Source organism: Spermophilus citellus, assembly GCF_964194105.1.
Source record: "Spermophilus citellus genome assembly, chromosome: 17".
Taxonomy (NCBI): Eukaryota; Metazoa; Chordata; class Mammalia; order Rodentia; family Sciuridae; genus Spermophilus; species Spermophilus citellus.
The window spans coordinates 26,344,366-26,368,938 of record NC_138199.1 but is presented as its reverse complement, the minus strand read 5'-3'; the positions used below and the strand labels follow the sequence as shown (position 1 = coordinate 26,368,938).

Sequence of the window (24,573 nt, the reverse complement as noted above, 5' to 3'; positions counted from 1 at the left end):
CACCGCTGGGGAAGGGGGGCAGTTGGAAATGGTACCTGGCCCCTGGAGATCCAATCTGGGCACTGCCCCCAGCCAAATGGCGAGAATGTTGAGTCAAGATGGCGGCGGCCTGCTTTCAGTGCCAGAGTGTCTGGTGAGGTGAGGGAACCTGGTGAGATGGGGAGAGCCAGGCCATGGTATTGTGCTATGGGTAGGTAGCAGCTGAGTGACTTGTGTGGGAGTGGAGTGAAGTCTTGGCGATCTGCAGATGTGTTGATATGTGATTCTCCTAAGGTGCTCACCCAGTTTTGCCTGGACTGGAACTTTGGGTTTTGGGTCCTGCTCTAATGCCAGGCTTCCTACTCGAATGCTGAGGCCCGGAGCCCTGCATGGGGTCACAGCTCTGGTGATTTCTACAGAGAGCAGATAGATAGGGGTCCTCTTAGAGATGTAGTATTCCGACTAGGCGAGATCTGAGGATCTGGCGGCACGGGGCACAGGGTGGCTCACTCCTTTCCTGCCGCCATGTTTTTTCCAACTTCCTTCCTTTCTATTATTTGTATTCTTGATGACTGGCATTCTGACTGGAATGAGATGAAATCTCAATCTGAAGGAAAAAAAAAATTCCATATTGCAAATGTGATAACTAACTGTTTGGGTTATTTTTAAAGAATGGAGAGGAAAATATTTTTTTAAAAAGTTTAGCCAAACAAACTTAGCCCTTTCCTTGAAGCAGAATCCAGGGTGAGAAAGCCTGCAAGTGTCACAAGACAATCTGCTGCAGCCATTCCAACATCACCTGTGCTTGAGTATCAGTTCATCTCACACTCACTTCACCCTAGAGAAGGTGAAGGAAACTGAGCTGGTGGTTTCAAGTGTGACTGTTGCTCAGATAAAGAATTAGCAAAAAATCTTATCTAAAGAAAAGCATTTGGCAAATCAAGTCATTTTATTTCTTAGAAATAATTCTTAAGGTTATTATTTTAAGTGTGACTAAGTGAGATGGGAGCTCCTGGGAGGGAAAGTTTCTCAGAAGACCATTTTGCTCACAAGGCAGGACACACAGGGGCCAGAAAAGCTGTGTCAGAGAGCTGGACCAGACCCAGAGTCCAAGGAGTGCTCCCCAAAGACATTAGGGTCACTCTCAGCCTAGGCTAACTCCTCACCCAGCAGGGACAGGATGAATTCCCCTTAAGGTGCTCTATGATGGAGGCCATCACTACCTGTAGATCAGAGACCTCGCCTGGGAGTCACCCAGCTCCTTTTGTGAGGGTTGTGGTTGCTGCTTTCCCTCTGTGGGCATCTGGAGTAAAGGGTGGATCAAGGATCTACAGTGAGTATCCTCGGTTCCACATCCAGCCGGATCATTTCCCATGCTTTCCAGATTTTCCTGTAAAACAATAGGAGACAGAATTGTCAGGTGACTTCATATCCTTTAAAAAGTACTCCAGGAGTACTGTTTACAAGATTCTTGTGACAAGTGTTTACACCTTATCACAAGATATTTTTGCACGTCATGTTTGAAACAGACCCACTTTTATGATGTATGGTTGGTTCTTGTTATATGTTATGTTTATGTTCAATACAGTCATTGAGCACACTGAATTAGTGAATAAAGAGTCATCACCCCAAGGCAAACACAGGCTTAAGTGCCTGGCTGCCTCTGATCACGGCATCTCCATCTGCTTCCTGTGTTTCCCTTTATGGACTTACACATTTGATACACTCATGATGACAGAGCACCGTGACCTCACTGAGTCAGTTAGCACTTAACTTTTTTTTGTTGTTGTTAAATAACCAAAAAGATCCTTTATTTTAAATGTGGATAGTGTCATAAGTCATCAAAATAATTTATAATAGTTGACTGCCTCTTAAATATTATAAATGCCTTCCAAAGTTAAAAATCATTGTGGATTCAACCAACTTCTTCAAATGATTTAAAACATATTAAATGATAACAGAATGAGGTCCTGTAAGACAGGAAATCATAAGTTCCATCACCAAGGGGCGAGAGAAGCACAAACCAACAGGAACAGAATGTCACCCGCCGGGCTCAGCCCTGTGTGCCCTCCATGTGCAACAAATTCCTTGAGAGCGGCTCAGAGGGGCCGCGACGTCTCAGTGGAGATTCCTGGTTGCCTGCAGATGGCCGCCCTCTCCAGGATCCCCACCAGCCGGAACCCAGGGCTGGGCTGGCAGACTGGGTGGCACCCCTCACCCTTCCAGGTGCCACTGCTGTGAGGAGGAGCCATCACAGATGGCCATGGCTACGGAGCCCTTGGGACCCAGGGTGTCCACCACACTCAGGCACTGTCCGACGGACACCTGGTACAGCCAGTTATTTTTCCCAAAGGTCCACTGCTGGGATCCACCCGACCCGTGACACTTCATGAGCCGAGGCGGGTCTGAGGAGCGGGTCTCCGACATGTCTAGACAAAGGAGGTTATTTAAAACCAACTCGTGCTCTTCATTGTAAATCCAGATCTGCGTCGGGTCCCGGTAGTCGCAGGCCTGCAGCACGACCAGGCTGCCCTTCTGGCTGGGGCAGCCCTGGGCCACCAGACATTTATTGGTCTGGAAGTGGTAGAGCCTGCCACGCTGCAGGACCCGGGGCCGCTTGGGTCCTCTGTTGATGAAAATGGGCTGCTGGGGCCTGGCGTTGGGCCCAGGTATCTGTAGACATGATCCAAGTACCACCTGAATGACTGACAGCCCAGCCTCTTCCTCAGCTCAACCCGCTCACTGATATTTCCATAGCTTTTGGTCTTCAGATCAGGCCTCAAGGAGAAATACTGCTCCTTGTACTCGTCCAGCCAGACGTGTGCCAGCCGCAGAGAGTTGTGTGTCATGCTGTCCTGGCCTTTAGGAGACCCATAGGGCCGCCTTTTTCGGAAAATGTGTCCTATTCTGGAGCAAGGGATGATGAAGAGCTTACCGCCACACATCCAGATCCGAAATGATATTTCCAAATTTTCTCCTCCCCAGATATCCATGCCACTGTAGTACTGTCCAAGCTCATTGAAGTACTGTCTGTTCATGGCAAACAGTCCCCCTGCCATGGTAGGTGACCTTATTGGTGCAGTGGCTCCGTCTGCCCCACCCAGCTCAGCAAGGGGGACCAGGTCCCACTTGAAATGCAGGCCCCAGTTGAACCCTCTGCGCACCACTGGAGACGAGCTGTAGGCAAGCGTGTCGGCACTGATGATGTCAATCACTGGGCACACCATGGTGTGCGGGTCCCCATGGATGACTGCCAGCAAGGGCTGCAGCCACATCACATTCACTTCACAGTGGCTGTCCAGGAACACAAGCACTTCTCCTGTGGCCTGCGCTGCACCAATTATCCGTCCTCGAATCAATCCCTCACGCTTTGTATTTCTTATGATTTTAATTTTTCCAGGGAGGTATTTTTGTACATACTCATCTAATTCTCCTTTTAAATCATCGAAGTCGCTGTTGTCGTCCACAAGGATGACCTCATGCAGAAGGTGTGCGGGTGTGCGGTCCACCACACTGTGCACTGTCCGCAGCAGGGCAGAGAAAGCTTCATTGTAGAAACAGATGACAACACTAGCAACTGGCAGGTCCAATGGGTAAGATTTTTTTTTACATGCGGCATCCCTGGTGTCCGGCACATCTCTGCGGTAGCCCAGGCAGTTGCTAATGAGCATATTAAAGGCATGTTTCTGATAGCCCAAGTCTCTCAGCTCCTGATCACGTTCATTGAAAATCATGCCCAACTCAGAAGAGAATTTCAGGTGGTCTTTTTCTGGATCTTCAATGTGATTACCCAGCACATCACCAATTCTATTTGCTTTGAACTGTGGCTCTAACACTCGGCTTGGACCTCGTGTGAAACGGGGGTAGAATTTTTTGGGAAATGGTCCGTGGGGACCAGACCCCTTGATGGGCACATTCTTAAGTGGCTGAGTCACTTCACTGAAGTTAAAGTAAACAAAGAGCAAAACTGTCCAGGTCGCAGATGTAAAAAGGCACCCATAACAGAAATATCGAAGTGTGACACTTCCCATTATAGACCTAGCATAGCTGAAGGGCCATTTTCAGTTTCCGCGATGCGCGCAGCCCAGGGCCGCGGCCTTCCGACGCTCGGGCTGCGGCATCTTCCCTCCCGCCACAGCCCAGGGCCACGGGGCCCAGGAGGGCGGCCGAGCGGGATGCGGAGGCTGACGCGGGTTCGTGCGGTCTCCGCGCTGCAGCCTCGGCCGAGAGACCGCCGGCGCCACCAGCACTGAACTTGTTGAGCTCAGCACCACACCTGAGGGAGGCTGAGCTAGCTCACACTAGCTCCACAAGCTGCATATAGTTTCCTTGTTTCCAATCACATGAGACAAACTCAGGCCTATGCCTGGAGACCACTTTGAACAGCAAACTTGTCCACTAGCAAAGCACAGAAACATGAAAAGCATCACACAGAAGCACCACAGGAAACACTTCTTTATAGCATGACAGCTGATTGGGAAGGCGGAGCACAATTTCCTACACAGCTGGGAACATGCACATCTGGTGACAAAGTTTCTACAGCAGCAGTGCATGTCTGTGGACAGCCGCAGAAATGTTTTGATCTCAAGGTGACAAATTCTGGTGAATAGGCAAAGTCACAAATAAAGAGGATGGAACAAGTATAACTGATCATTCACTTCAGCTCTCCGTTTTCATTAAGACATTTTCTCAAACAAAATCCAAAATTGTTTTAAAATACAGCATTATGTACAAATATGCTGTATTTTAAAACAATTTTCTTCATATGTCCAAAATTGAATTATAATCCTTTTAAAATTCTGGAAGCATGTAACTTCATTTTATTTGGGCATTTTTAAATATGAAACCACCCCCATTATCTTAGTAAGTAGATATTCTTAAAATTTTACTCTTGTGAAATTATACCACTTCCAGATTTCTTATATTTTTGTTTGTATATTTGCCAATCTTTTAAGTTATATACATTTTTCTATTAATTTTGTGTGTTCTATAAAGTAGCATGCTCGTGGATTCTGTTTATTAATTTTTAAAAATATATGTATTAAGGAATTATGATTATACTTCATTCCCCTGTGCTTCCCCTTTCCCTCTTTCCCTCCTCCAATCCCCATCCTCTATGGTACTGGTCTCCCTTCTGCTTTCATTTTCCCCATTTTTTCTCTCTAACTTTCACATATGAGAGAAAATATGCAAACCTGGACTTTCTGAGTCTGGCTTATTCCCTTAGCATGATGTTCTCCTGTTCCATCTACTTCCTTGTTGCTGGGTAGAACTCCATTGTGTATGTGTGTATGTATGTGTGTGTGTGTGTGTGTATATATATATATATATATATATATATATATATATATATATATCACAATTTCTTTATCCATTCATCTTTGGGCAAGCATCTGGGTGGTTCCATAACTTATTGTGAATTGTGCTGCTATACACAGAACTATGCATATATTGCTGCAGTAAACTGACTTTAATTCTTTAGGATAAGTACCAAGGAGTGGTATAGCTGGGTCAGACCACTGCTTTTGAGGATCCTCCATGCTCATTTCCATGATGGTTGTACTAGTTAATATACAATCCTACTAACCTTTTTTCCACATCCTCACCAGCATTTATATTATTTGTATTCTTGATGATTGCCATTCTAACTGGAATGAGATGAAATCTCAATGTAGTTTTGATCTTCATTGCTCTGACTACTAAAAATGGTGAATATTGCTTGACATTTATTATTTCTTCTTTTGACAAGCATCTGTTTAGTTCATTTGCCAATTTATTGATCAAATTATCTGTATTTTGGTGTTAAATTGTTTGAGTTCTTTATATGTTTTGAATATTAAGCTGTAGTTGGTAAATATTTCTTCCCCTCTCTAGGTTCTTGCTTCTCTCTTGATTCCTTTGTAGTGCAGAAGCTTTTCTAATTGGATGTCATCCCATTTATGAACTCCTGGCATTATTTCCTGAGCTTTAGGGGTGCTGTTGAGGAAGTTGGTATACAGTATGTTGCCTCTATGTTTTCTCCTGGCAATTTCAGAGTTTCTGGTCTAATTCCTAGGTCTTTGATCCACTTTGAGTTGACTTTTGTGCCTGCTGAGCGACAGAGATCTAGTTTCATTCTTCCACCGTTGCATCTCCAGTTTCCCCAGCACTGTTTATTAAGAAGCCTGACACTTCTCCCAGACATGCCTTTGGCATTGAGGTCTCCACAGTTCAGCCAGCTCACCTCGCCATGCCACTACTGCTCTGCTGCTCTTCTATGCTGTTGGGCACTTGCCATTTCCTGCAACTTAGGCTCAGGCTTGGTTTTCATCTTTGAAATGCAAGCCCAGTGTCAGTACCTCACCATGCTGGGAAGTGCACATGTCCCGCCCACTGTGGGTACCAAGAGCGGCCTCCCACCCCTCTCCATTTCAATTTAGGTAACAAGGAGACAGATCTTGAAGGTAGGACTCTGAGCCCGGAGGGTGGAGGGTGATGGGGAAGGAGGTTTACCCCACTCCAAAAGAAGGCTTAGACCAAGCTTGGATGTGGGAATAGAATGTGTCTTGAGATTCACAAACACAGAGTACCCAGGCTGCTTGACTGGATTCTGAGAAAGGACAGTGATGTTAGTGTCTCCCCTGAGATCACACAGTCAGAAGCAAGGAGGGCAGCTGGGCTGCAGCTGTAGCCCGATGCCCTTTGCAGTTGTGGTCTACACCTGCCCCTGGTCTCCTCCACACAGCCCGGTGGTGTCTGTGTGGTTGGCCACTCACGCAGAATCAGAAGAGACGGTGGGAAGCTGTTTTGATTTTTGTCGCGACCCCCTTGCCCGCAAGGAAGACGCAACACCGGGAATCTTCTTACAGCTGTTTATTCAGGCTCTGCAGAGTTCTTCCTTTCCCGGAAGCCCCTCCCAGCCTTAATAAAGTATCCGAACACCCAATGTGAAGCTGCCACGTGGAGCTTTCTCATAGGGTGTCAAAGAACCAAGTGCCAACTCTCCCAAAGAAGGAGTTGTTTGTCACAGACCACAACGAGGCCGGCGCCATCTTGTAATGGCGACCGGTCTGAAGAAACGGCTCACCACAGTTCCCCCTTTTGTTTTCTAAAAACAACACAGGCGAGAGTAGAGGTCCTATCCCACTGTGCAGAAGTGGCTGCATAGTATGGCTCAGCACATACTTATATATTTCTTGCAGATAGAATGGAAAGTTACCAGTAGGCGGGAGCAAGGGCGGGGGGAGACAGAAAGTTCTTGTTAACTCATACCAAGCCTTCAACCAGGAACCTTATCGGACCCAAGCAGGTCAAGACGTTCCCACATGACCGTTATAGGCTGAATAATATGAAAACAGACACCACAAGTCCTTCAAGGCCTGGTGAGCTGCCTCAAGGCCTTGTGAGCTGGCCTCTTTGACGTGCACAACAAGAAACCAGGGCTGGATCCAAGCCCTGGGGGCCGGGGGGAGTCCGTGCCAGAAGTTCCCCCTCTTTTGTTTGTGGCACGTCAAAGGGAATCAAGTAGCCCCTGTCTTAGGTCGTTCACTGCCCTTACAGTGCTTACCCGTCTCTGGGGAGGCCCCATTCCCCTGTCTTAGGTTGCAGTGCAAGCGTGAAAGTTGCCCGTCTCTGGGTACTACAAGATCAGCTCGTTGTTGCCAAGGCGTTTAGTGGTATCTATTCAGCCAGTCATTATTAGGTCTTTAATTGGTTCCGGTTCAACAGGGCATAGAGTCAGAGGAGAGGAATAATAAAAATAAGGAAGAAAAGGGGGCAAAAGGAGAAAGGCATGAAGCAGGAATCATTGTAGAAAAATCATCTTCGAATTGGTCGGAGACAAACTTCAGTAAGATCATCTTTGGTTTGTAGGCGTTGATAATGGACCTGTATTGGCTTAGAAGTCAGAATGTTAATTTGGTCTTTAATAAATTGTGTCATTCTCTTGACAAGGCAGGGGCCTACAGCAGCTACAAGAAGGAGACCGAAAAGCGGTCCCATTACAGTGGACATCAAAGGAGTCAGCCATGGGGTATTTTTAAACCATTGTTCAAACCATCCTTGTTGTGCTTCAAACTCCTTTTGTCTTTTAGCCAATCTTTCCGTGACCTTTTCCATAGTTTCACGGATTACCCCAGTGTGATCTGCATAAAAACAACACTGGTCCTTTAAGGCTACACATAGTCCTCCTTCCCTTGGGAATAATAAATCTAGTCCCCTCCTATATTGTAACACAACTTCTGAGAGGGAAGTGAGGGACTTTTCCAAAGCAGTAATAGACTTGGCCATGGCTGTTAAATCCTCATTCATAGCCATTTGTAAATTTAGTAATTGACCTCCCTGGACATAGGCGGCTGTCCCGGTTCCTATTCCAGCTGTTATTCCACCTATGCCCAATAGGAGGGCAATAGTCATAGTTATGGGTTCTCTGGGAAGCCGAGTATGTCCCTCAAGGTGTCCCAGGGTGTAGTCTGACCCATGATAAGATATCCTCGGCCATAGTTGTACCAACACACAGAAATCAGTAGTTGTATTTAAGACTGCCATGGAAACACAGGGAGTTAACCCAGTATTGCAAGCAAAATAGGACCCTTTGGGACCCCACAAATAATCAGATTGAGATTGATTTATTGGTCGGGTGATGTTGTAGAGATGTTGGTGTGAAAGCGGTACCTTTCCCAAGCAAACCCCTTGTCCCATGACCTCCGTGATAGTTAACTTACAGCTGGGCAGAGAATAACATTTAGGATCTGTAGTGGTATTAGAGGATAAATTAGACAGTATTGCTACCCCCTCATAATAGGGCGGCCTGGAGGTCAAGTATAGCCAGCAATCTTGGGTCCTGTTAGGATTAGTGGCATTGAGAGCGAAGAAGGCTCCTTGGACCAAATTAAGAAGGCGATCTCCAGTTCCAGGGTATATGGGCTCAGGGGCATAATCAAAGGTTTGATAGCCCATAGTTTTTGTTTGACCGCTGGGGGAAGGTTTTACTGTTGGGGCTATGGGCTGCTTGGGTCCAGATGGGGCCTTTTGGTCTCCGAGCACCTGATTAGGTCCTATTAGACTTCCAGTAGGCTGTTCTGTGGTCAATTTGAGCCGAAAAAGCAGGCCAGGATTGTACTGTCCGGGGGTGTAAATACTCAGCCCCCAGAGATATCCTTAAGTCCAATCTGGTTGTTGTCTTCCATTGGAAGTAAACTGAATAGTAATATTTGTTTGCCAGAAATGGGCATAGTCATTCCTAGGTGAATTCTTAAGTCAATACCCATTACTAGAGGTTTCACATCCCCAGGAGGCACAATAATAGGCCTTAGGTCCCTGGCAGCATCTATATATTTTCCCCTCCTTTATTTTTTGTAGATAAATTTTTAAATGTTGATGGGCTCGTTCCACAATAGCTTGTCCCTGGGGGTTATAAGGAATACCTGTTTTGTGTTCAATCTCCCATTGGGTGCAGAACCGTTGAATTGTTTGGCTTATATATGTGGGTCCATTGTCTGTTTTGAGACAACGTGGACTGCCCATGCAAGAGAAAGCTGTTAAGAGATGTCCAATAACATCTTTGGCCTTTTCTCCAGTGTGTAATGTAACAAAGATATAGCCAAAGTATGTATCAATAGAAACATGTACAAAAGACAGCTTACCAAAACTAGGGAAGTGGGTAACATCAGTTTGTCAGATATCATTGGGGTGTAAGCCTCTAGGATTAACACCCAAACTGGGAAAATGAAGAAATGGAGCACATACTGGGCACAGGGAGACAATTTGTAAAGCTTGATCACGCGAGCATCCTGTGCGGAAGCGTAAAGATTGTGAATTTAGATGGAATTTAGCATGGAGTTGTGAGGCCTCATCATACTTGGTTATAGTGTATACTAGGCCCATATTATGAGTGGCAGCATCTGCTTTAGCATTATCCTCCGCCAGAGGCCCAGGGAGCTCTGAGTGTCCTTGGATATGTCCAATGAATAAAGGATCTCGTCTAGCCCAAACAAGGAGCTGAACTGTTTGTAATTGTTCCATAATAGTAGATTGCCTGCCAATATAAGGGGCTGTTTCAATAACTAAGGCTAAATTGGCAACATAGAGATTATCAGTATACACATTAAGTGGGATGGAATTGTATGGTTTAAGGGCCATAATTAGAGCCTGAACTTCTGATCTTTGGGCAGACAGTTTAGGAACAGGGTGTCGAATTACGTGAGATCCATCAAAAACAACAGCAAACCCCCCTTTTTGCTCCGTCTGTATAAACAGTTTGAGCTCCCGAAATAGGCTCTCTTTTAATAATTTTAGGAAAAATGATAGGACATCTCTTAAGGCCTTCTAGAAGTTTATGTCGGGGAAAGTGATTATCAATTTTACCTTTGAAAGTACAAAGAAAAAGACACCAAAGATCATGTTTTTGTTGTAATTTTAAAATCATATCTTGGGTATAAGGTTGAATGAGAATGTCAAGAGTCTTTTTAAATAGTGCATCACCCAAATATTTGGCTTTCCAGAGCAGATTTATCACCAGTTCATAAAAGGGAGTTATCACCCGAGAGTTAGAAGCAGGTAAATGGACCCAATAGATGGGACTAGTCTGTCAAAACACTCCAGTAGGAGTTAATTTTGATGGCAGGATTATAAATGATAGGGGTATAGAATAATCTATCTGGGTAACCTGCATCTCTTGTAAGGCTGTTTCTATTAACCTGAGTGCCTTCAAGGCTTTTGGAGTAGGTTTTCGCAGGGAGGTGGGTGAGGGGCCTCCTCTCAAAAGGTCATACAGGGGTTTAAGTTAGTAGTTTAATATACTTAATGTTTAATCAACAATGTGAATTTATTTACCAAAATTAATCCCTATCTTAAACAGTAAGAATTGTTAGGCAACAAGGATCTTTCTGTAAAGAAATAAACTCACATTCCAATAGGTGTTTGTCATGTCAAAATATGGACAAAATTTTAGCTCACATTAGTATGGTTAAATGAGGAAAATAAACTGAAATACCCTTAAATTAATTATAGTCAGTTTAGTATATGAAAATCTCCCCTCGGTTTTTTGTTGTTTTTTTTTTTTTTTTTTTTTTTTTTCGTTCTAACCTTTTATATCATCTGGTTAGATAACAATATAAAAATCTTTTTTACTTAGGGAAATGAATATAAAGACCTTATTTTACCCAAAGATGATTTCTTTCTTCTTCTTAGGATCCATGTGTGCTTTGTCTTTGTTGGAACATCTCGTTCTTTAAAAAAAAATACACTTTGGAACAATTTCTGAAAACCTTAGGATCTATAAACAAATTATTATACTTTGATAAGAAATATCAATGAAAATATAGTTAAAACCCTTAGATATTTTGTAGAAATAATTATAATAATTTATCATCTTATGAGTTTAAACAGTAACTTTGAGAAGGAGAAACTACGTGATTGCATTTTCACTTAAAAGCAAATTTACAGTAAACACATTTATCTCAAATATCTGTAACTGAAAAGGCAGAGTATCTGATAAATGTAAATATAAAACATAAATTATGGGTTTTCTGTTGAAGAAAAACAATTAGGCAAATATATATTAATTAATCAATTAGGCATGTGCTAATTAATTTATAGATTAACAAATATAGGTTATTTAAATATCTAAAAAATATATATTAAGAATAAGAACTTAACTTATAATTGTATTAACTTTATGTAACCACGTGGTCTTAAAATATTTGGATCCATGTTAATTTATTTTTAACTAGGAGTGCACTCTTCTATGTGACGTCACTTGATGTACTGAAATAAGATCCTTGAGTATACATTTTTATTTTTATAGTTAGCAATGAAAATAAGGATTTTTTGGTCATCACAGGAACTTTGCCGGCTTGTTCCTGTGGCAAGCAAATGTATCCTCATAACCTCCAAAATTAAAGGTAAAATATAAAGAAGCATATTTGATATCTCTCATCAATAGAACATTATTTAGTAACACAACTACAGAGAAAAGTCAGGTTATTTAACTTGGAACTAGCTTAAATTTAGGACTGTAACATAGAAAGCTGTGGAATTAAATTTTGTCTGAAAAAGATATCTTTTGTTAGCATTGATAGGCAGGCATGTTTCAAAAATATAGGCTCTGAGTAGCTCCGGTAGAAATCTGAAACACAGCAAAACAGGTCAGTGGCTGGAAGGCGGGACTAGAAGTCCTGTCTGAGTGACTGTGGAAGAACCAATCGGCAGCCCCCAAAAGTGTGGGAGGTGGGACCAGGAAGCCGCTCTTCTGGCTAGGCACCCCATGGTTACCATGGTGATGCAAGCAACATGGAGTCCGCTGCTCATTTTGGAGGCAAAAGTTCCCCAAGGTTTCCTAGCCGATTGCATTTTGTTTGATTTTGTCTGCATTTTTCCCCGCCTGGCCAAGATCTTACTGCGGTAGCAGCTTGTTCTGTCTCTGGACCGCCCCGTACACTCTGGCTTCCGGGGCCCGGGGTGGGCCCCTGTTCCCGTTTCCCGGCTGCAGTGGGCGTCCCTGAGCATCAAACTTGGAATTACGCTCGCTGCTGTAGCTATCTGAGCATAGACCCCAGGACCATAATTAATTTGCTGATTTATGATAGCATATTGTCCTGAGCCTGTTAAAATTTCAAGGTTACACTGTGGGAAGCCGGCGTCCTGATTGACTCAGGCTAGCTCACGACACCTCTCTTGATTTTCACTTTTCCACAACAACAACAACAACAACAACAACAACAAAATCCCTCCGGACAATACAGCCCTGCAAAGTTGTTGCCAGTCACTAGGTGTCAGCTGATTGGCAGAGAAAAACTCGAAGAGAGTCAATGTAAAGGGGGCATGGGGTCTGTAATTAGTAATTGCCTCCTTTAGTTGTTTAATGTCCTTAAAGGCTAAAGAAACATACACTCTGGCCGGCTGTCCATCGGCATCCAGGTTTTCAATTACTGGAAAAGTTTGGGATATCTTAGGCTGCCACTGAACACCCCCCCTGCCTTCTGGGGTTGTCCTCGTTCCAATCGGGGTTATAAGGAGGGAGCGCAACAGGGATCGGGGCCGTAGATGCTTTAAATCTTGACTTCTTCATTCGACCCTCCAGTTCCTCTATCTCCCTTTCCAGTTCCTCCTCCTGCCAGCTGTTACCATGGAGCCCAGTTAGTAACTCCCTTATCTTAGAAATGTACTCAGCACTGTGAAGCCCAGCTCAAGGCCAGAGGCCTTGTTACATATTTGTGTGAAAAACTAGTAAGGGAGTGTCTAGCGCCTGGAGTGCTGATCTTTTCAGACAGTAGCCAAATAAAACAGGACACAGCAACAAAAGAAACACAGAAAACAAAAGTGAAAGTACACAGTGCAGCTGCAATAAAATATGAGGCTCTCTCTTTCTTAGTAGAGGAGCTGATTCCGCTTTGGTCGCGGGTCCCACTAACCGGGACTATCAGGTCCCGCCCACCGGGACTATCGGGTCCCACTCACCGGGACTGTGGGGTCCCACTTACCGGGACTGTTCAGTGCACCACCTCTGACGACTTGCAAGTTTTGATTTTCCCGGGTCTCGGCACCACTTGTCGCGACCCCCTTGCCCGCAAGGAAGACGCAACACCGGGAATCTTCTTACAGCTGTTTATTCAGGCTCTGCAGAGTTCTTCCTTTCCCGGAAGCCCCTCCCAGCCTTAATAAAGTATCCGAACACCCAATGTGAAGCTGCCACGTGGAGCTTTCTCATAGGGTGTCAAAGAACCAAGTGCCAACTCTCCCAAAGAAGGAGTTGTTTGTCACAGACCACAACGAGGCCGGCGCCATCTTGTAATGGCGACCGGTCTGAAGAAACGGCTCACCACAGATTTTAACATGTCAGGCAGGAGTTCCTTTGAACTTTGGGGCTTATGGAGTGAAGTTGGACACAGCTAGGAGACTGATACAAACGGTGAATGGGTTTCATGTGACCCTACTATGGGATTACAAGTCTGCCAGGTGGCATGGAGAAGTCATGTGGAGTCCCTACCCTTGCTTGATTAGGGTACTGAAGGGAATGCTTGATTGTATTGAAGAGTACTTGAAGCAACTTTGGGGTGGTACACAGAAGCGGTTACAGACTAAGAAGGAGAGAAAAGATAGGACCTTTAATCCTGTCTGGGTTCCTACTCTGATTATGTTCTGAGTATATTCTGCATGATCCTGCCTTTCTTAAATTCAGATTTATTTTGTAGAGTGAGGCTTCATAAATATCAAATATGAAAACATTATTTTAAACTGGGAAAAAATTGCTTTTGAAAAATGTGCCATATCCTCCTGAAAAAGATGGAGGTTTTTTTTCTTTTTAATATTTTTTAGTTGTAGATGGACACAATAACTTTATTTTGTTTATTTAGTTTCATGTGGAACTGGGGATTGAACCCAGGGCCTCATATATGCTAGGCAAGTACTCTATGACTGAACTACAACCCCAGCCCCCAAGATGGAGTATTTTATAGCTTCACCTCAAAAACGGCAAATATGTGCAACTCCCATGTTTCTTGTGAGTGGAAAGTTACAATATACTTGGAAAACAAATCAAAAGCACAACAGCAACAAAAGTCAGAAAGGTGAACCTCTGGAGAAGCTTAGGTCTGTGGGTGCCTGGTCAGAGTGCAGGCTAAGCATGGGGTAGATGGATAGATGACAAGTGGTGGCTGCAGGTTCCTCAGTTCCCCCAGGGAGCTGATCCACGCTTGCTCAGCAGGTGAAGGTCACACAGCAGGTGCTCACCTCAGCTCCCTCAGGTGAAGAAGCTGCTGAGGTAACTCCCTACTTGCCTCCTAAATGTACCCAGTTGCCTGGCTTTAGGATGGGGATAGCTTCACTGGGCTGCTGTGGTGTAGATTCACTCACTGGAGAGCTGAGGAGTGAAGCACAGGGCTTGCCCTGCCCAAGTTTTCTGAACTCTGCATTGGGAAGGTGACCAGGGAACACTGTGGATGCTGATCCTTGCTGCTGTCTCCTGCATGATTCCCACTTGAACTTTCCTAAACGCTCACTTTTTCCACCTGCCCACTATTCACTGTGTTTTGCTTTGTGTGTACCTGCATCTTGGATGCTGTGTGACTTTTCTCTGTGTGCTGTTCTGCCCTGGGATTGCAGCAGCCCTGGGCTGACTAGCCTTGGTCAGTCATGGAACTCCCACCCCTCAGTGGTCTGCAGCCTGACATCTCCTTAACTCAGAGTGCACGACAATTGTCCATATGCCCAGCGTGTTTTCAGCCAGTCAGCTGAACACCTGCAGGTGCACCTCAGGTGAAGCTGTTCCTGAGCAAAGCTGTGGATACCAGGGGAGGACTCTACTGGTTTTCTGAGTGGAATGCAGGGCTAGAGGGTTCCCTGGGACAGGTTGAGGCTGCAGTGCTGAGTTTTAGCACAACTGCTTCCCCTGGTCCTTCAACTTCATTCATTCGCGGAGTCACTGCACATGGAATGTTGGGCTCCCAGCACTATTTTAGGGGAGAAATGGCATCCCGAGAAGGAAAAATAAGTGCTTAATTCGTTTTCAAACTAAATAGTTGGTATTTAGGGCATCTCCAACTTTTATTTCTGCCATTTCTTATACATATCATGTCCCTGCAGGATGGTTAGTGGATTAAAACCCTTAGACTTCATGTGGATTTTGAGGGTGGCCAGCCATTTCTGCTCCCTGCCCTGCCATGATGGAGACATATGAGGAGAGAATACTGGAGGAAACTACAAGTTTTCAGAAGCTTTGGGGTATGATTTTAGCTCCATTTATATTATTAATATAAATAATATATTATTTGCCTGGTTCAGTCAAGGTGGTGCCACCGAAGGGTCGTGAGAGGAAACCTAAGAGGGAGTGCCTGGGAGTGAGCCTGCTTCTCTCCTCTGTCCCTTCTCCTCTCCTGATCTCTCCTGTCTGTTGTCCTTGGGACCCAGGGCCCAATGTGGATCCCCTCCCTCAGTCCCACTCCCCTGCCTGGAGCTTCTCCTCCACTCTGCTTATTTATCCTGTTTATCTCAGTGTATTTTACTTCTTGAAATCCATTGAAAACTGTCACTTTAGTTGACCTAGCATCTTTTTCTAACCTCCCTCCATCCTGGGTTCACAGGTAATATCCGTGAGACCTAAGTGCCAGCCTTAGCCTTAACAGAGACTCACTGTGCAGACCTCAGACCTTGTAGAGCCCTGGAGTGCTCCCTCACTCTCGGCTGCTCTGTAAGCCATCACTGATCTGTGATAGCCATGTGCTCCCAGCAGTCTGATACTGTGCCTCAATAAGTACAGAGGGGCATAGTTTTCTCAATGTTAAAAGAGCTTTGATTCTTCACATCATGTACAACCACAAGAATGAGCCCTAATTAGAATAAGTTATACTCTGTATATGTATGATATGTCAGAATACACTCTACTGTCATGTATATCTAAAAAGAACGAACTTTTAAAAAGTGAGCTTTATGGTGTAAACACCAGTGGTTTTAATACTACTGAAAAATAGTCATTAATATTAAAGTCCAGGGAGATAATAGGTTCATCTAATTTTACAGGATGTAAATAAAAGTGGCTTCATATATAATTCTTTGGAATTTACACTACTGTAGACAGTGGTGTACTGTATTTACATTGACTACAAAAACTGTCTTGGAGGATGGGAATTTAGGAAATTTATACGTCTAAGCAATTTTCTTTTGAATTTATTTATTTATTTATTTATTTAGGTACCAGGGACTGAACCCAGGAGTGCTTAACCACAAAACCACATCCCCAACCCTTTTTTATTTTAAATTATGGGGAGAGGGTCTCACTAAGTTGTATAGAGCCTTGCTAACATTGTTCTGCCTCAGCCTAGCAAGCCAAGCTTTTTTCTTTGAAACTAGGGAAGCCAGTAAAATGATTTTGGACTGGTGACTAGTCTGTGCCCTCCCTGCCAAGTAGCATGCTGCCAAGGACAGGTCTGTGAGTCTACCAGCACTAGATCACGGTTGCTTTCAAGACCAATACAACCTGTGTGTCGAGTGCTTCTGGAACGTAAGGAGGTGGGAAAACATACATCATCTCTGACTAAGAGGCAAGAAAGTGACAGGAGTCCGGAGGTCATCAGTCATGCCAGGTGGCACCCTGACCTCACCTTATTTACTACCAAGGAAGGGAAGCTGGGTGCTTTGGGACCAGAGCACCCTCATCAGGGCTGAAAAGCAGCCTCTGCCAACCATGGCAGCTCCATACTATGTTTCTAGCTGACCATCACTCCTGCAGGTTTTATTAGGGGAATTTGCCTGAATTGGGTCAAAAGGGTCATCTATGAAGAAAAAGGAGCTGGTCTAAAGGTAGTTAGGTTGCTAGATGTGATTAAACTAAATACTTAAAAGGAACAAAACTGATCAAGTGAACACCAGCACTCTAAGTCATCCTAACACCATCAGGGCCTGGTTGGTATCATTGCACTTATTATTGTGTTGCTGGTGTCATTGGGAAGTCCATCCTGGGTCACCCTTCCATCAAGTTTCTGGGGTTTTACTTGGCTACTGTTTTCTTATTTTTTAACAAGTGCTTCCACTCTGGAGAACAACGTGCAAGGGAAAATGGAAGTCTTTGTTGAAGTTGCAGATGGACTCTGAGGTTTAGATAGAGATGTGAAAGGGGAGGATTCCTAGCTGCCCTCTGAGTTCTAGCCACTGCCACTCAACTAATGAAGAGCCATGTGACCTCTGACAGCCTTTGGAAGCCTGTGACTTTTCTCATGTCATTTTTAAGATGAGGAAGAGAAACTTCTTAATCAAATTTCCTGAGGAGGAGGTGCCCTGGGCTGCCTTGAACTTAATGTAACAATTAGTTTTTGGAATTATTACAATTATTATTATGCCCTGGAATACCTGACCATAGGTGCCCACCCCACGCCAATCAAGTGTGTGGGCACCCACAGTGACTGTGCGTGGTTTCTGGAGATCTGCTTTCCCTGGCTTTATACTACTGTGTTTTATGCAGTTGATCCCTGTTGTAAGTACCATGGATTTATTGATTTTTATGTGTAGGATTAAATTGCCTAACTGTACCATTATTTATTAATACCTTCTATTGTTGATGAATGTATATGTTGTCTTCAGTTTTTAGCAATTTCAAATAATGCTCCTATCTACATTTTTGTACTTGTGTCCTATTAGCATGATTTTAAAAAATGATTGTTATTAATAATATACTGTCCATTAAAAAAAACTGGAATAAAGGATTTTGAAAGTTTTTACCATGAGGAAACAATTAGTGTTTAAGGGAATAAATTTTTGGCTTAATATGAATATTGCCTAATGTATACATGTGTCAAACATTACATAGCACCCCATTAATATGTGCATTTTTACATTTTTTGTAACAGTGCAAGTTAAATTGAAATTTTAAAATCATTGTTATTAAGTACATTACACTAATTCAGATAGAACACTATAGTTTATGATATGCTTTACTATTTTTTAAAAATTTATTTGGTACTGGAGGTTGAACCTAAGGACACTTAACCACTGAGCCACATATCCAGAACTCTATATATTTTATTTAGAGACAGGATCTCACTGAGTTGTTTAGGGTCTTGCTAAGTTGAGGCTGGCTTTGAACTCACAATACTCCTGCCTCAGCCTCCCAAGCCCCTGAGATTACAGGCCTGTGCCACCACACCTGGCCTATTTATTTTATTTTTAATTAACTAATTATAATTCTATAACTTGAAGTACAATGTGGGTTTCAATATTGATTTGTTGTATATCCTAAGATCGATAAGTGAATCCTCATCTAGTGAGAATTGCTATCTTAAAAAAAAAAAAAATAGAAGTAACAAGCCCTGGCAAGGCTGTGAATCACTCCCCTGTTGTAAATTACCTGAAGAAAAATATATTAGGAGTGATTTCTATATAAGCATTTTTATTTTTTATAAATGAGGGATTTGAGCACAGACTAACTCTTTCTCTTTAGGCAAGGAATGCATTGGAGTCTAAATCATTCGATACATAATGACCACATTGGGTTAGTACAGTAACAAACACCATCTATTTCATTCTGAAGATATTTGCTGCAGGGGCTAGGCTACAAAGTAACCAGGACCTAGAGGATGGTGGAGTAGAAGCCAGTGTGTCAGCCAGGAACCCAGAGTGTTCCCTCTGCATCTGCTATCTGCTGTGTGCTCCCTGCTGAGCTGGGGAGGAGACTCTGCACTTCCAGGCCTCAGGGAGGTCACCATAGCAACCCTGGGAGCTCATGTCCTGCAGTGCTGCCAGAACTGCAAAACTGTTTTCTGGGTGTGGGAACCCAGGGAAATCCCTGTTGCCTCCAGTTGCCACAGACTATCTTCAGAAAGGAAGAAAACATGCAGCTTCTTTCTTCCTCCCACCCTAGAGAATACTCCCTGGGCTGCGACTCACAGTCTTATAGGAAACCAGGTGGCCAAGGAGACAGGATAAGCCATCTGCAGGCTGAAGCCCTGCAGGTCAGGTGGTTGTAGCTCAGGAGGCAGCCTGACCAACAGACATTGTGGACCAAGGCTGTCACAAGACCTCCATGTCAGGGGAAATGATCAGCATTGTTCCAGAACATATACAGGAAAAAAGTTAAGAAGGATTTGGCTGCAAAATGCAAGAGAGTGGGCTTGCTTCTTCCTGCCTGTTTCATCCCAGCTACTATGATGTAGTGTACACTCAACAGTTTGTAGTTTGAAGGGAAAGTATAATGTGAGTCTGGTGGGTGGTGGAGGGCAGAGGTTGGGTAATTGATTAAAAATTTTCCACTAAATTGGTCGTATTTTCAGTATTCTACAATCTGCAGGCCGGTATTGAAAATAAAAGCAAAAACATCAAAATTCAATGCAACACTAAAGCAAACAAGATGATCACTGAATGACAGAAAACAAGGAGCACAAACAGGGATTAAGAGAGTCAGGTGGAGCAGCTAGAAGGACCCCCCTCCGGGTCCCCACAGCACTGACAGGGGTGATGCTTTTGACACATCCATTGAACTCTGAGTATTAGTTTCCATATATGGGGAGATAACAATATATCGCACAATTTTATGGGAGATTAAATGAAGATACACACACTTAGGACAGTTTTTTTATACACTGAACAAGGACTAAGGCTGTGTCTTAACTGACTTAATACATTTCATCAATCAGACCTTATAGACAATGTGGGATTTGAGATGATTTAACATTGGTAAAGGTTTTGAGTTTAACAAATACAGATATAGAATATAGATATAGAACAGTATGAGAATGATCCAGAACTGTGCCAGAGAGCTCTGTTGCTTCCTTAGCTCTAACTGCAAAGTCCTCCACGTCCCAGAGGGATTTGTGAACAGGCAACTCCCATCCAATCTCTTGTGACTACCTACACCAGGGGTAATGTCATTCTCCTCTTCCTGGTGACTTAGCCAGGCCACACTCCCTGGCCATCTGGGTGAGGTACATCATTCTCTAAGGTGAGTTCAGATAAGCAGGTGGCACTGGGAACTCAGGGCCATTGCTGTGAGGGTCTTGCTCACCTGCTGTTGAAGTATGCTATTAGGTCCTGACAGCATTTCCTCATTTTTCTCTATTATCTGTTTTTCTGAAGAAAAGAAATGTGTTTGCATCTTAAAACTTTCATGTAGTATTTTTTTTTAATTGTAACATCTTAAGAAATGTATTTTTATTTCCAATTATTTAGGGACATAAGAGTATGTATTTATTTTTAATGTTTTGGATGGCAGTAGGATGCTGAATTAATTGTCCCAAGACTGAAATTTTGCAGAGGGAGAAGGACTATCTTTACTTCAAGTGGGGGTGACTCCGGGGGGAGGGGGTGTCACAGTAATGCTGGAAGCAATTCTCATGAGCATGTTCATGTTTCTCCAAGCACAAGGATGGTGGAGTGGACCAGATCTGGGATGTGGATGGCAGAGGGAACATGGTGCTTTCCTAGGGTGCTGAGGCAGCAGAGCACCCTAGGGTGGGACATGGCCCTCTCTCAGGTCACTTGTGTGATGTTAGGCAGATGCCCTGAGATGCTGGATTATCAGTCTGCAATAAGATGAGCAGGACCTCAGAGGCTCTGGAGAAGGTGAAGCACAGTCAGCAATCCCTGGATGCTGCTGGCTTGTAATGATGGCTGGGTGTTTTTCTACCAGTACTGTTAACAGTCCCCCAAGTTGAGCAGGTACCAGGCTGTTCCCATGAAACTTAAGCAATTGCCTAGAGAAGAGTAAAAGTGAGCAGGCAAGACAGGCCCCATGTGTGCTGCACACCACGTTCCCTGGTCCCCCTGGTGTCCTTGGGGGTTGTTACATGAGGCTCCAAGACAGTGGCAGAGATTGTCCCAGTGTGCCTCCCTCCCCTCACTGCCTCCTCTCTCCCTCCATCTTTTCAGCAAATACTGTCCAGGTCTTCACACCGACTGATGGACTCCAGTCCTTGATTCACCTTGTCCACAGAGGTAAACGGGGCAGCAACTCTGTTTCCTCCACCGCGCTCAGACTTCATCTGCCAGCAGAGTGGGATTTGACAGAGAGGAAATCTACACTCGTCTGTCATCGGTCTTCTGCAGTGTACTTCAGGTTTGTTGGATATTTATATTAAGCAACAAGTTCATTTGCAGTATTGCTTATTCCACAAGCATTTCAGAACTTTGGACTATGGGTGAGCTGAATGTAACAGTTAGTTTGGGGAATTATTACAAGATAATGAAATGTTCTTGAAACTTGTCATTGTTTTCCTGAAATGTCTCCATGCTAAAGTCTCCCCAGAATGAGGAGATGTTAGTTTCTTCATGTTGGTAAGGGCATCAAAATATAATACACACCATGTAGAAATTGAAAATTTGAGAAGGTTTAATCTCTTTAATAAAAAAATGTGGAAGAAGCCATTATCGATTTCCTCGAGAAAGGCCAGGTATATTTTATGTCCACCGCTGTTCCTAACTTTATTTTGTCACTATTTAAAAATCCCACCTCGAATCTCAATTAGGTATTTTCCCTGCTTGGACTGATAGTGACCTCCTGAAGTGCAGGCCAGGTTTACAAGCCCTTGATCTTCATCCAGCATCTACACGGAGGCAGCTGAGCATCACGACAGAGTGGACAACAGTGAGCTGCCCCTGAGGCTTCCCCATTGTTCTGCTAACTCTCTGTTTCTCAGTTTCCATGATAATTGATTGTGGCAGTCGATAAAGCACATGATGTTGGAAAACAGTCAAAGCTTTTCTGATGAATAACCTCTAAATTCTATCCTTGTCCATCTGATATTAAGTGCAAGTGGCAGAGCTTTAAGATGAACTTGGAGGAGTCTAGGCTATGCTGAAAAGAGATGAGTTTTTCCAGGAACCTGTGCTTAGCCAGGGTCTCACAATAAATATCTCAGATAGTTGTTTATATGTTCATGTGAGTATATTCATAAAAATGTATAAAGTTTATATAAGGTTATACAATATAAGTTTTCATATGACATACAGAAATTTTCAAATCCATTTTTAATAAGCTGTATGCTTCATTTATTTGTGGGTCATTTCCTTTCCTACTTTGAATACTAAATTCTTAAAGGTACAAGTAGGTACTAAAATTGGGAAACTGAATTAGTGTATCTCACAATACCATAATGTTAACAGCCACCTTCAGGATAGCTTCATCAGAACAATTAGTATACACATTAATATTTTAACAGGATTGTGCCTTTGTTCTTTTTCAAGTGGTAGTATTCTAAGAATTTTCACTGCTTTAATCTTCACCAAACGCAAAGCCAAATATTATTCTTGTGCTCCTTTTAGGCAGAGTAGACAGAGGATCAGAGGATCCAGGGAAGCTGGACCCATGTTGGATCCAGCTAGAGTCTGGGCCCCTCACCACACGCCCTTTGGAGGTCTAAGAACCTCAGGGTCCTGCCCAAGGGAAGTAAGGCTTACTTCATACAGCCAAGGGACCCTGAAGTGTGGCCCAATCCTGTGAGAAGAGGAGCCTCGAATGTTTGAAATAGATTTCCCCCAAATCATGTTTCCATTACTTTCTAAATATGTCTTATATGAAATATGCCTCTAACAGTTTTTAATATAGTAGTTGGATCCTTAAACTGGGTGGTTTGGACATACTTTGCCCTTCAATAACAAGAACCCTTGGAATAATGACCTCACTTTCTGTCTTACACTATTTGTGTCATATGGGGCACAAATTTCTAATACTTGTTGATAACGATCACTACCATTAAGAAGTTCTTGACCCTGAACTGTGGCAATCTCGTGAGTTACCAATCCCTTTAATACTTGTTGTTTTACAATTTGTTGAATCATAGGTCATTTCACCTCCTGGGATCTGCAGCCCCTGGAACATCCTCTGGTTGGCACAATCAGGCTGGTGCACACACGTGTGCCTGCTCATAGGCATTCATTTCAGCCTTCTCCACGACATTACCCAAGCTTTTTTGGTGGTCCAGGTGGAACCTCATGGACATCACCACCTGGATGAACAATCACACAGGGTGGACAGATTTCATTCTGGTGGGACTCTTCAGTCAATCCCAACATCCATCTCTGCTTTGTGTGACCATCTTTATGGTTTTCTTGATGGCCTTGTCCGGAAATGCTCTCCTAATCCTCCTGATACACTCCAATGTCCAGCTCCACACTCCCATGTACTTCTTCATCAGCCAGCTGTCCCTCATGGACATGATGTACATCTCCATCACTGTGCCCAAGGTGCTTCTGGACCAGATGCTGGATGTGAGTACCATCTCAGTCCCTGAATGTGGGATACAGATGTTCCTCTATGTGACACTAGGAGGCTCAGAACATTTCCTTCTGGCAGCTATGGCCTATGACCGCTACATGGCCATCTGCCATCCGCTTCGTTACCCTATGCTCATGAACCACAGGGTGTGTCTCCTCTTGGTATCTGGCTGCTGGTTCCTAGGATCAGTGGATGGCTTCATGCTGACTTCTATCACCATGACCTTCCCATTCTGCAAATCCCGGAAGATCCATCACTTCTTCTGTGAAGTCCCTGCCGTGATGAAGCTCTCCTGCTCAGACACCTCGCTCTATGAGACACTCATGTACCTGTGCTGTGTTCTTATGCTCCTCATCCCTGTGACAGTCATTTCAGTATCTTATTCCTGCATCCTCCTCACCATCCACAGGATGAACTCTGCAGAGGGCAGGAGGAAGGCTCTGGCCACCTGCTCCTCACACATGATGGTGGTCATGCTCTTCTATGGTGCTGCTGTCTACAACTATATGCTTCCCAGCTCCTACCACACCCCGCAGAAGGACATGGTGGTGTCCGTCTTTTACACCATACTCACACCTGTGCTGAACCCCTTAATCTACAGTTTTAGGAACAAAGATGTTACTGGGGCTCTGAGAAAAATGTTGAGTGTGGGACCTTTTTTCCGGGAAACAATAAAATAGGGAATTTTGGTACCATAGTTTCTTCTCCTTCTCTCCACATCAGATGATCAAGATTTCCTTGCCTCGACACTCTCTGGACTCCTACGTCATGGTGTCTCATTCATAAGCATCCTTTCAGGGATCAACTTCCTCTGTCCACTCCTTGTGCATTCAAAGTCCTTATGCAACTCCCCTGGATCCATGTTATATTTCTAAGTGGACAACCACTTTCTGTTTCATATTATTAGGAAACACATAGTG

At 43.9% G+C, this 24,573-nt stretch overlaps 2 protein-coding genes across 2 annotated transcripts; one reads left to right on the top strand and one right to left on the bottom strand.

The window, feature by feature from the left end:
• Window positions 1-1,774: 1,774 nt before the first annotated feature.
• On the bottom strand, window positions 1,775-4,217 carry LOC308635640 (polypeptide N-acetylgalactosaminyltransferase 11-like). The gene is given in 2 exon segments (XM_081270195.1): window positions 1,775-2,652; window positions 2,658-4,217. Coding segments are annotated over 2 exon segments (1,812 nt in total). The 5' UTR covers window positions 4,011-4,217; the 3' UTR covers window positions 1,775-2,193.
• A 19,153-nt stretch (window positions 4,218-23,370) lies between these two features.
• Window positions 23,371-24,333, top strand: LOC308635643 (olfactory receptor 2T29-like; the record flags this gene model as incomplete). The annotated part of the gene is made up of 1 exon (XM_081270199.1): window positions 23,371-24,333. The coding sequence occupies one exon, from the start codon at window positions 23,371-23,373 to the stop codon at window positions 24,331-24,333; it is 963 nt and encodes a 320-aa protein (XP_081126325.1).
• Window positions 24,334-24,573: the final 240 nt, after the last annotated feature.